Source organism: Bos javanicus, chromosome 10, assembly GCF_032452875.1.
Source record: "Bos javanicus breed banteng chromosome 10, ARS-OSU_banteng_1.0, whole genome shotgun sequence".
Lineage (NCBI taxonomy): Eukaryota > Metazoa > Chordata > Mammalia > Artiodactyla > Bovidae > Bos > Bos javanicus.
In genome coordinates, this window is record NC_083877.1 from 74,998,972 (window position 1) to 75,012,193 (window position 13,222).

Below are 13,222 nucleotides of genomic sequence, written 5' to 3' on the forward strand. Positions count from 1 at the left end.
AATGTTTGTGTCTGGAATACACATATGAGTGTTGAGCTCAAATGTGGCAGCTTATAAACCTGATCACACATCTTAAACCTACAATCTACAAGAACATTTCCCTTTGAAACAGTGAAACTCTGGAAGGTTTTCTTCTTTATTGCCAGAACAAATTTCTTACGGTTTCTCATTTAAGTATGTGAAGAACTGTCCAGTTTTAATTTGCAGAGCTTTTAACTGGTGACTCAGTGAGGAATGATGTCATATATTATCCTACAACGGCTGGTGTGGCTCCCTGTGTTTCTGTGGCAGACAGTACTCCGGGGTTTTCATCCTTTCGTCAGCCTCTTCCCAGCCAGCCACAGGCAAACAGGCTCTCCAGCCCTGGATGAAACAGGAAGTCTGACAGCTTGAGTCTGCAGTGGGACCCCTAGAGTTTTCCCACTCCATGTCCTGGCAGCGTTCCCCAGAAGTACAAACACACACACACAGAGCTCCCATTGTTGCAGCCTTCTCCAGCCCACTGATCCTAATATGGAATGCAGCAGGAAACCCATGATTTCCTGACACTCGGCAAGCTGGAGGAAGCAAGGAAAAACTCCATTAAAAAAGCCCAGCTTTCCTCCATGTTAGATGTGAAGTGGAAAATGGGGAAGATTTAGCAAAATTCCAGTGAGTTCCCTCAGGCTTGGAGAACAGGGGACCAGAGAGAAACCCTCGAGCTGTTGAAATTTCTAGACTCCCAGGAATGCCCTTGAATTCGGTGAAGATGAGGATTTCTTAACTTGAACTGATGGGGGAAAGGGACAGATGCTTTTAATCACTCTCCCCAGTGTGTTACCTGTCCTGATCAGTATGGTAAGTGAGAGGGCATGTGCCAGCCACCTTGGACAAGTCTGCAGGATCCCAGTTACTCCGAGTAAGGCAGAGTGATCTCAAGCCTGCCGCGGGCTTCATGGGCTTTGGAAGAAGTGGGAGAAGCAACAACCACAGCACAGTCACAGCAGCTGGAGCCGCGAGCATGAACTGCCAGGAGGGAAATGACAGCAGCTGCGGCTGCGGTGGCCACGAGGAGAAAAAGATGCTCAAGTGTGTGGTGGTGGGGGACGGCGCCGTGGGCAAGACCTGCCTGCTGATGAGCTACGCCAACGATGCCTTCCCCGAGGAATACGTGCCCACTGTGTTCGATCACTACGCAGGTAAGAAAAGTGGGAAACCCACCCCTGCGAACGGGTCACAAGGTGTGGGAGGTAACATCCCTGCTTCAGAGGGGCCTGGCTTATCTCCATTGTCAGTTCTGGGTGCAGGCCTGGCGGAAGCCAGGTAGCTGGGCATCACAGCAACCAAGGTCTTTGCTGTTGTTAGAACAACCTGTATATCACTTCTATTGTAACCCTTTTCTCTGCTTTAACCAAATGAATAATGCTGGGGAAATACGCTGAATTGCCATCTAGACTTTGGGGCTACAGATGTTACTTAATATTTGCCTGAAGATTCATCAACTTTCTTTACTGTGAACATTATAAAATGTAGTGTAATTGCATCTCAGTTCTTTTTACCTTTTTTTTTTGTACTGGGGTATAGCTGATTAACAATGTGGTGCGTCACAATTCTCTTTTACAAAAAAAAAGAAACCCACTAGTTGCACAACTGATGAAAGAAGTGTTCTTGCCACTTCTCATATATTCACCCCATGCCATTTATAAATGAAATGCTGAAATTAGTAGCATTAGAACATTCATTTTTCCATAACAATTGGTGCTATCCTGATGTACTTTCATTTTCCTATGGAAGTAGATTGAAGAAAAAGTATTCAAAGATTTTAAATATGTTAGGCAATCTGTATTTTGAATTAAAAGTGGTTTTTAATCAATATGTTTTAAAAGTAAAAAATAAAGATTAATATAAAATTTAATTATTTCAACGTATGTCCCGAAAGCACAAAATATGGCATAAAATATTTTAAGGTCTGACAGTTAAGATAGTGTAGTTACAACTTAATTCTTTTGGTTATATTGAGTGTTCCAAAGTTTCTCATGTGATCGCTTATCTAATTTTTTCCACTTTAACTCTTATTTTTCTCTTAATCTCTAAAGTAAATCCGATTAAACTTTTTAAAAGCAAATTCATAAAATGCTTTAATTTACAATAGCCTAGATTTTACAACTTTTTGGAACATGATAAACTGCTTGATCACTATAAGATCAGCTTGAGGTACCAGAGATTTGAGATTTTGTGATAGGGAAGTTTCTCTTCTTCACTTTGGCTTTGGGTCCAGAGCAGCGGAGGGGAAATAGCCCACAGGAAACCTGTTTGAGTGCTGGCTTTGCTGTGGGGCTATTTGAAATCCTTTCTGTAGAAAGTAGCTTCTTTTCCAGAACTAAACAATCACCTACGTCTCCTCCTCCTGCTAGATGTACCTGATTTATGACACTATTACATAGCAGACAGGGAGAAAACCACAGTGAAAATAGTATCCACTCCCTAGCAGGTTTTTCTATATTTGTAGAAATTAGGAGCAAATTTGAATGCTAATTCCCTTAAGCTTTTCTGAAATTATAGTGGCTGTGCCCAAAGAAGGGTTTCCCTGGTGGCTCAGACGGTAAAGAATCTGCTTGCATGTGGGAGATCTGAATTTGATCCCTGGATTGGGAAGATCCCCTGGAGAAGGGAATGGCAACCCACTCCAGTATTCTTGCTTGGGAAATCCCATGGACAGACAAGCCTGGTGGGCTAGAGTCCATAGGGTCACAAAGAGTCAGACATGACTGAGCAACTAAGCACACACACATAACATGCCCAGAGAAGAACCTTTGAATGAGAACAGAAAGAAGAGAAGTGCAGATAGACTTTCACCCGGAGGAGAAAAAAAAATCTAATTGTAAGATTGGGTCTGCAACTTAAGAAAATTATTAGCATCTTGGCCTTAAACATCTTAGCAAAGGTTATTTATTCTACATTTGCTTTCTCCCAGGCTAGGGAACTGGCAGATTGTTGTTATCATTCAGTAACTGTCTTGTCCAGCTCTTTGTGACCTCTTGGACTGCAGCATGCCAGGCTTCCCTGTCCTTCACTATTTACTGGAGTTTGCTCAGATTCATGTCCATTGAGTCAGTGATGCCATCCAACCATCTCATCCTCTGTCATCCCCTTCTCCTCCTGCCCTCAATCTTTCCCAATACCAGGGTCTTTTACAATAAGTTGGTTCTTGGCATCAGGTGGCCAGAGTATCAAAGTTTCACCTTCAGCATCAGTTCTTCCAATGAATAGTCACGGTTCTTTCCTTTAGGATTGACTGATTTGATCTCGTTACAGTCCAAAAGACTGCCTAGTTTCAAAAACTGCTAACAAAAAAAAATAGAACCCACAAGGTTTCGAGTGCTTTTAAAAATTGCATGTTCATGGGACTTCCCTAGTGGTCCAGTGGTTAAGAATCTGCCTTGCAATGAAGGGGACTCATAGGTTGGGGAGCTAAGATCCCACATGCCGTGGCCAACTAAGCCCATATGCCACAACCAGAGGGCCCGCAAGCTGCACTGAAAGATCCAACTTGCTGCAACTAAGAACCAATGCAGCCAAATTTAAAATAAGTAAATAAATAATTTTAAATTACATATCCCATCTCCAGCTTTTGGGTGAACCAATTAGAGCACAGTGTCAGAAATAAAAAGGATAAAACTGTCTTTAGAGGTAAAATCAGCCTATAAAAAACATCAGAGAGGAAACAAAGGCTGGACCACCTCTAGATTTCACCAGGAACAAATTATTTTGTTTCAGTTGTATACATACTTGCTGTTATTTGAGCATTAAAGATCCTAGATTTTGGCTATTCCTTGCTTTAGCTCTCAAGATATCACAGCCACTATTACCAAAGCAATACTTTGCTCATAGTTCAGTTCAGTTGAGTCGCTCAGTCATGTCCGACTCTTTGTGACCCCATGAACCGCAGCACTCCAGGCCTCCCTGTCCATCACCAACTCCCGGAGTTTATCCAAACTCATGTCCATTGAATCAGTGATGCCATCCAACCATCTCATCCTCTGTCGTCCCCTTCTCCTCCTGCCCTCAATCTTTCCCAGCATCAGGGTCTTTTCAAATGAGTGAGCTCTTCATATCAGGTGGCCAAAGTATTGGAGTTTCAGCTTCAACATCAGTCCTTCCAATGAACACCCAGGACAGATCTCCTTTAGGATGGACTGGTTGGATCTCCTTGCAGTCCAAGGGACTCTCAAGAGTCTTCTCCAACACCACAGTTCAAAAGCATCAATTCTTCAGTGCTCAGCTTTCTTTATAGTCCAACTCTCATATCCATACATGACTATTGGAAAAATCATAGCCTTGACTAGAGGGACCTTTGTTGACAAAGTAATATCTCTGCTTTTTAATATGCTGTCTAGGTTGGTCATAACTGTCCTTCCAAGGAGTAAGCGTCTTTTAATTTCATGGCTGCAGTCACCATCTGCAGTGATTTTGGAGCCCAAAAAAATAAAGTCTGACACTGTTTCCACTGTTTCCCCATCTATCTGCCATGAAGTGATGGGACCAGATGCCATGATCTTAGATTTCTGAATGTTGAGCTTTAAGCCAACTTTTTCACTCTCCTCTTTCTCTTTCATCAAGAGGCTTTTTAGTTCCTCTTCACTTTCTGCCATAAGGGTAGTGTCCTCTGCATATCTGAGGTTATTGATATTTCTCCCAGCAATCTTGATTCCAGCTTGTGCTTCTTCTAGCCCAGTGTTTCTCATGATGTACTCTGCATATAAGTTAAATAAACAGGGTGACAATATACAGCCTTGACGTACTCCTTTTCCTGTTTGGAACCAGTCTGTTGCTCCATGTCCAGTTCTAACTGTTGCTTCCTGACCTACATACAGGCTTCTCAAGAGGCAGGTCAGGTGGTCTGGTATTCCCATCTCTTTCAGAATTTTCCACAGTTTATTGTGATTCACACAATCAAAGGCTTTGGCATAGTCAATAAAGCAGAAATAGATGTTTTTCTGGAACGCTCTTGCTTTTTTGATGATCCAGCAAATGTTGGCAATTTGATCTCTGGTTCCTCTGCCTTTTCTAAAACCAGCATGAACATCAGGAAGTTCATTCACGTATTGCTGAAGGCTGGTTTGGAGAATATTGAGCATTACTTTACTAGCGTGTGAGATGAGTGCAATTGTGCGGTAGTTTGAGCATTCTTTGGCATTGCCTTTCTTTGGGATTGGAATGAAAACTGACCTTTTCCAGTCCTGTGGCCACTGCTGAGTTTTCCAAATTTACTGGCATATTGCTGCAGCAGTTTCACAGCATTATCTTTTAGGATTTGGAATTCAACTGGAATTCCATCACCTCCACTAGCTTTGTTCGTAGTGATGCTTCCTAAGGCCCACTTGACTTCACATTCCAGGATGTCTGGCTCTAGGTCAGTGATCACACCATCGTGATTATCTGGGTCATGGAGATCTTTTTTGTACAGTTCTGTACAGTTCTTTTGCTCATAATAGGCACTCCCAAACATCGTTGCTTTTACACTTTGTACATTTTTTAAGTCCACAGTATCTCACAAGCTTACACTTTGTACCTTTTTAAAATCCACAGTATCTCACATCTTTAAGAGAAATAAAGATGTGAGCCATATACATCTAGAAGCCAAGTGAAGTGAACATTTTCATCAGTAGAGGGATCTTCGCCACCACAAAGACCCTACCTAACTCTCTTTACCACCATCCTCTTCATGTACAAACTGATTGAATGTAAACCCGGACACAGTCACATGAAAATCCACAGTCAACTGTAGAAGAGCTCATGATCTCTTCTCCATGTGGAGAAGTATTCAATATCTAGTCCCTGGGTCCTACTGGCTCATTCTGCAGTGACAACCTGCAACTAGTTTACTGAATCTTTGGAAAACTGAAGTCAAGGAATTCAGAAAAATTCAAGTCAAAGAGAGCCTATCCCTTAAATAAGTGAAAGGGCTTCCCTTCTGGTTCTGCTGGTAAAGAATCCACCTGCAATGTGGGAGACTGTGTTCAATCCCTGGGTTGGGAAGATCCCCTGGAGAAGGGAAAGGCTACCCACTCCAGTATTCTGGCCTGGAGAATTTCATGAGCTACACAGATTTTTCCCTAATAACTACCTATCTTAGAAAGGTAAAGATGTAATAGTATGGTCACATCAGCATACTTCTCAAAGTAGTGTGCCCTGAAGCCAAACAGCCCAATTCTAATATTGACTCTGCAATTACTGTGTGGCCTTAAGTATGTCATTCAACTTCTCTGTGCCTCAGTTGTCATGAATCTTTTAAAGGGACAGTAGAGATATTAAGGTCATGAGAACAAAATAAATACATGTAGCTCTTAGAACAGTGTCTTACATTGGTAAGTATTAGGTACATAGCAGCTACTATGATTAAGCATAGGGATGAGATGGTTAGATAGCATCACCAATTCAATGGACATGAATTTGAACAAACTCTGGGAGATAGTGAAGGATGGAGAAGCCTGGCGTGCATGGGGTCAGTCCAAGGGGTCACAAAGAGTCGGACACAACTTAGCAACTAAACAACAAAATCTTATATATACAATGAATAAACTAGGTCTTACTGCATGGCACAGGGAATTACATTCAATATCCTGTGAAAAACCATAATGGAAAAGAATATAAAAATTATATATACATGTATAACTAAATCACTTTGCTGTATAGCAGAAATTAACACAATGCTTTAAATCAACTATACTTCAATAAGAAAAAAGAATAGGGTCTCTACACTTAAACACAGCTATGAAAAGGAATTAAAGTATAATTAAAAGATAAAGGCTACAACTAGGAAGAATATTATTACAAGAGTGTCCTCCAAATGGAACAGGGTATGATTGAATGTGTATATTGTCCTTATAATATAGTCATCATGTTTACTGATAATTGATAAATATGTCTACATGGAGTAATTGTAGTTGGGTATTCACTTGAGAGGAAATATTAGTTTTGCCCGAGTGATTGTAAAAAAATCAACAACCAACTAGAAAAGAAATATTTTTAAGTTTTATGAATCTTGGTTTTTTTCCCTCCATCCTACCTACCAGAATCCAAAAGTACATCTGCCAAAAAAAAAATGTACATCTGCTCAACGTAGCTTCCCTTGACTCCCCAAGGAAAATTCCTTGCTCCTTCCTCAACTCATGTCCAGAAATGTGTCAACATTGCTAGAACACAACTTCCACAGTTGAGAGCGATTTGCTTGTTTCCTTACTTCCCCACTGCCACTATACTATAAACTCCTGAAAGAAAGGGTCATGTCTTATCAAAACCAGTGTTCTATTCTATGTTATTGGGACTTTCTTGATGGTCCAGGAATTATGACTCCAAGTGCTCACTGCAAAGGACCCAGGTTCAAACCCTGGTCAGGGAACTAAGATCCCAAAAGCTGTAGTGTGGCCAAAAAGGAAAAAAACAAAAAACTCTGAGTCGTCATCTTACTTGGTCTCTTGGGGGCTTTTCTTATGGCTTATACTCTCCTTCTTGAAACACTTCCTTGGTTCCTGAGATATAACATTCTCCTAGTTTTTATTCCCCTCAATGGCAATTCTCTATCTCCTCTGCTGCCTTCTCCATCTCTTCCCTACCACTATCCATCAGCATACTTTAATATTCAGTCTCTCCCTTGACTTCTCTATCTGTGCCCAAGTTGATTGTATCTAGTCTCATGGACTTAAATGCTGTTTATACACTGATAACTCCAAAATGTATATCTCTACCATAAAAAAAAAAAAAAAACCTGACTCAGATTCATATATCCAACTGTTAATTTGGATATCTAATAGACATCTCAAACTTAACCTGTCCAAAGCAGAATTTTTTTAATTCTCCCAGTCTACTCCTCCCCTAGTTTCCCAATAGAAGTATATGACTACTGTTTCCCAACCAGTTGCTCAGAACAAAAACTTTGGTATTATCCTTAACTCCTTTCTCCCTTTGACAGTACCCTCCACATCGCTCTATCCAAACCACTAGTTATTACCCCTTCCTACTACAAATCAGGTCAATATTCAAAATACATCTCAAGCCTGATCACTTCTCACCACTCCTCTGCTTTCATTCTTGTCCACGCTGCCATCATTTCTCATCCAAACTGCTATCATCACTTCCCAGTTCCCTGCTTCCAGTCTGGCCCCCTCCAGCCAGTTTTTCACAGAGGGACTATCCACAGCCCCAAATCTACCAATCACCTCCCTTCACCCTAAGACTCCATCATTTATCACAGTCTCCAAGGCACTCCGAGACTTGGGCCCTGTTATCTCTCCAATGTCCAGTTCTAACACTCTGCTCTGCAGTATTTTTGCTCGAGCCACACCAGCCTTCTTGATGTTCTTCAGCCACACCAAACTCCATCTTTCCTTGAAGGTTATGCTCTTGCTCTTCCCCCAACCTGACCTTATTTCCTCCAGAACCCCTCAGTCTCAACTGATCACATTGTTTAATGCGTTCACACACACAAACACAAACACGCATGCCACAGAGTCACTCTTTAACTTTTTATCCTGCTTCGTCTTTCTTCATAAGATTTAACACTACTTGACATTATTCTTATATTTGTTTGCTTACCATTTTTATCCTACATTGGACTGTAAACTCCATGAGGGCAAGGGCTTTGTCTTATTCTCTGCTCTATCTCCATCTTCTAAAATAGAACTCAAAATCCAGTGTGCTCGCAATAGACAGTTACTGAATCAATGAATTAGAATGTCTTAATCATCTCATTCCTTCTGTGCTTAGATAAATTCCTGGTCCATTAAAACTTTGATGAATAAATGAACAAATTGTCAGTCCAATAGATGTCTCTTTAGAAAGGAAACATATAAAATATTTATTAAATATATTATATTTTTGAACTATTTTTTTCACATTTTAAATAATCATTTTATCTCTACTGGAGTTATAATACAGCATTGAATTTTCTTGATCTAATGGGCCAATGTCATGTCTACTTGCTCAGTCGTGCCGGACTCTTTGCAACTGCATGAACTGTAGCCTGCCAGGCTTCCCTATCCATGGAATTCTCCAGGAAAGAATATTGGAGTGGGTTTTCATTTCCTTCTCCAGGGGGTCTCCCCAACCTAAAGATCAAAACTGGGTCTACTACATTGCAGGCAGATTCTTTACCAACTGAGCCACCAGGGAAGCCCAATGTATTCAATGTATAAATTTCATTTGGAAACAGACAGGATGTACTCAGATTCCTCCACTTATATTATATTTAAAAGTTTACATAAATTCTGAGTGGCCCACTCATTTATAGTTCTTTATAAAAGAGCATGTTCCAGAATAACTCCAAGTTCAACTAAGAACTAGGTCTAAAAAATGGGGGCAGTTAAAGGAAGGTTAAAAAGTCTGCAGATGTGCCTAAGAAACATCTCTGGGCACTGTTTCCTACTCCTGATGATGACTCGAGGTGTCCTAACAACCTTTAGAAATTTCACAGCTTACCACAGAATAACCATATTTCTTCCCCCATCCTGGCTTCATCTGATTTACAGCTTTGAGTTTTGTGGTAGATATCTCACTGATAAAGTAGTATCAATTAATGTTTCACACCACATATGTCATAAGGATAACACTTCCGTTTCTAGTTTAGTTAGATTGTATGTTGAGTTGGATCATGCTTGTGGTTTGTCTGTTGATCTGTGTGGCTGCATAAAAGAATCCCATTCAAGTTAAAGCCTCTGCCTGACGTACCTCATTCACCATTTCATTGATCCTCTGTATGAGAATCAGTCATGTCTGTGGCTCTTTCACCTATCACCCATCTCTCTAGGAAAACCACCTGTGTTTAAAAAATTTATGTCATCACTATTTGCAAACCCAGGCTGCCTATGCAGGAAATTAACACAATTTGTGGAAAAGGGAAAAGCAGTTCGTTGCTCTATCAGCTGAGTGAGATGTGAAAGGATGTTGTTTTCACAGAGATCTGAAAGTCAATTCTAAACTTTTTTCCACCTAATTAAATGATGATTTTGGTCCAAGGTAGACTCCATCATAACCCTAATGGCCAGAGCATTGGGAAGAAACTATGTCCAATCCAGAAGGAAAAAAATAATAAAGAGTAAATAAAACAAAGCCCCAGACCTACACAGTGTTATGACACAGTTCTGCCCCTTTGGGAATATTTACTCAGGAGTTTCTCTTTTGTTCTTTCCAAAGATACCTGTGAGTCTCTGGAGAATGGATGAGATTCATTTTTTGTAAGCCAAAAGAAAACCTAAAACACCTCTCCTGGGACTATGAAATAAATCACCAGGCTTTTAACCTTAGGCAAAAATATAAAAGAAGTATGTGAAAGAGGAGATAAGAATGGGCCAGTCAAATCTCTCTGTTCAAAAATCCAACATGATGTTCAAAAGCCCAATATCTTATAGGTATTCCACTCTCCAGTATCTCTTCGTGAGGCAGTGTGATAGTGCGATGAGTGTCCGATGTTTTTCTGGACTCTTGGAGGCCACATCAAAGGTACCGTAACAGGAATTGTACAGATAGTTCCTTCCACAGTCTACACTGTGATGCCTATGAGCACAAGCACATTCAGAGGCTCAGGGGTGGAAATTATACTCGGAAAGCCAAAGCATACTGCAGAGGAGTAAACTGTGAGTTTCATCTCTTAGGACTAAGAAAGAATAGAAGAGGGGAATAGAGAATTAAGTATCTGTGACCATAGCGACCCAAGAAAAGTCATGCTCCTGGGATTAGAAACTCCATCTGCAGTTCATAACCCTCCTGCATTCCAGATTTAGCTGGCAACAAACCAAGGCCTGTGACCAATTCAGGCTTCAGTGCACAGACTCCCTGAGACCAAGACTTTAGTTCCACACAGCCTGGCTCCTTTCACTGCCCAAGCTAGGAAACCCTTCATAAAGTTTACTACTGATTGCCCAACAAAGTTGGGCTTCAGGTAATCAGTACTTCATTTCCAGGATGGCATTTTCAGAGTCTGCCATCACTCCCTCTTGTTGTGGGGCAAAGAGAAAACTTGGCTCAGAATGGCCCAGTACACTGAATACCTTTGTTTTGTAATGTAGTTGGCCTATTCCACAAAGGCAACAGAAAGGTGGGCAACTCACGTGAGGCCTCTGAGGAAAGGACAGGTATGAAAGCTCAACAGAAATCATCTCACTCACCAATTCTGAGCACAAGATCACAAGGATCTACAGAGGTCCTACCCTCTGTGTTTAGACACAGGTTCTAATAAGGCTGAAAATTTACTTTCCCACAAACAGAAATCAATGCCATCCCTTGGTTAGTTAGCAGAATCCAAACAGTTAATTTTCCAGGTATAACTCAGTCAAGATAAATTCCACCGAGAACTCAATAGGGACCCACTGTGAATCACTGAGTGGCCTGGCATCATTCCTGAATACTCTGAAGTCCACCAACTTTCTGGATGTGCCTAATTCTCACCAGACAAAAGGACCTATTCATGTGTATTCATTCAGCATTTTGTATTGGTTCACAATACAGCTTTTATTTATGATGTTCCTCATTCACAGTCTCAGTTTGAATTTCATTATGGCCACGTGTAATCCTACAAGCAGTGTGGTACTATTTAATTACAAAACCCAAATGCTACTAGAATATGTACTAACAACAACAACAATAGCTACACACTTACAAAGTCCTTGCTATGAGCATATTTTGAGATGTTTTCATACATCAATTCATTGTATCCTTATAATGATCCTATGAGATATTTATTTTCCTAAATTTGACTGATGAGGAAACCAAGTTTCAAAGTTATTAACCAATTTGCTAAGGTTAAATAACTTGTAATGAAGTAAGTGGAGGCCATGAAACAGTAAATAAACAATGTAAGCAATGTGTAGGTTTAGAGCTAATCACGTTAATCAAAAACTCACTGTTAGTTAGGATACGCTAACCTTTTCTAACAAATAGATCCAAACATGTAAGGGATTAACACCTTGCTAATTTATGGTCCTGAATAGGTATTCATGTCAGTTGGGCTACTTTCCTTCATTCAGTCATTTAAGGACCCAGGTTCTTTGCATCTTGTGATCCCACCATCCCTTAAGATCTCCCATCCAACCAGACTACTGAGAAAGAGCAAGGTGGAGAGGCTTGCATGGAAAGTTTTATGTACCAGGCCTGGAAGTGACAGACATCATTTCCAGTCAAACTCCAAAGCAGATAACTTAGTCATGAGGCCACACCTATGTCTAAGGGAAGCTGGGAAATAAAAACAAACCCACCTATGTGCCCAGAAGGGGGAAGAATGAATTTTAATGGAATCTAGCCATCTCTGTTTGCATCAAACTCTCTAGCCATCAAATATTCCTGCACATTTTTTCCTACATGTAAAACAAAATTTTTCCCAAGAGGGATCACAGAGTCCAATATTTCAGTGAAGAAGGTTGAAATCTAGCATCTGCAAGTGATGCCTGGTCCTTTCCATTTGATGGAGACACGGTTCCTGTGGTCAGTAGAAGACTCATTATGTCCCCCATATATACGGTCACCTCTCAGCCAATGATAGAAGAGATGAGATAACCAAAATACTCAAACCCCCTTTCAGAAAAGAAAAGAATAGGAGAGACATAGCAATAAAAAGAATCCAGATAGCAAATGTTGGGAAGACTCCCTGAGCTAGCAGTGGGAGACATTTCTTGAACTGACCCTTATGTTGTTCTCCAAGAGGAATTTCTTTGTCCATTATTCTGAACTTCCCCTAGCTTGGGTCTCTGGGGAGTTCTTCCTCTTTCATTATCCTTCATGACACACATCTGAATTGGACCTCAGGGACTCTGTCTTTCTTAAGAGTCACACAACTTTCACAGCCTGCCTCTTGCTTGTACAATTTCATGGCTCACATATTATTTTTATAGTCATAAGAGCATTTAGTCCAAGTTTGGAGTTTCTTTGGAAATGCAGTTCTCTCAAGAACTTATTCGGAGAAGGCAATGGCAACCCACTCCAGTACTCTTGCCTGGAAAATCTCATGAGTGGAGGAGCCTGGCAGGCTGCAGTCCATGGGGTCACTAAGAGTCGGACACGACTGAGCGACTTCACTTTCACTTTTCACTGTCATGCATTGGAGAAGAAAATGGCAACCCACTTCAGTGTTCTTGCCTGGAGAATCCCAGGGACGGTGGAGCCTGGTGGGCTGCTGTCTATGGGGTCCCACAGAGTCGGACACGACTGAAGCAACTTAGCAGCAGCAGCAAGAACTTATTAGGTTTCTGGTTAC

The 13,222-nt window shown here is 40.9% G+C and overlaps 1 protein-coding gene across 1 annotated transcript in view; it reads left to right on the forward strand.

The window, feature by feature from the left end:
- The first annotated feature begins 359 nt into the window (after nucleotides 1-359).
- The window catches only part of RHOJ (ras homolog family member J), a 93,297-nt gene continuing 80,434 nt past the window's right edge, over nucleotides 360-13,222 (forward strand). Inside the window, exon 1 of the mRNA XM_061429075.1 lies at nucleotides 360-1,178. Coding sequence (XP_061285059.1) covers nucleotides 935-1,178 — 244 coding nt within the window. The 5' untranslated portion in view covers nucleotides 360-934. The remainder of the gene's footprint in view (nucleotides 1,179-13,222) is intronic.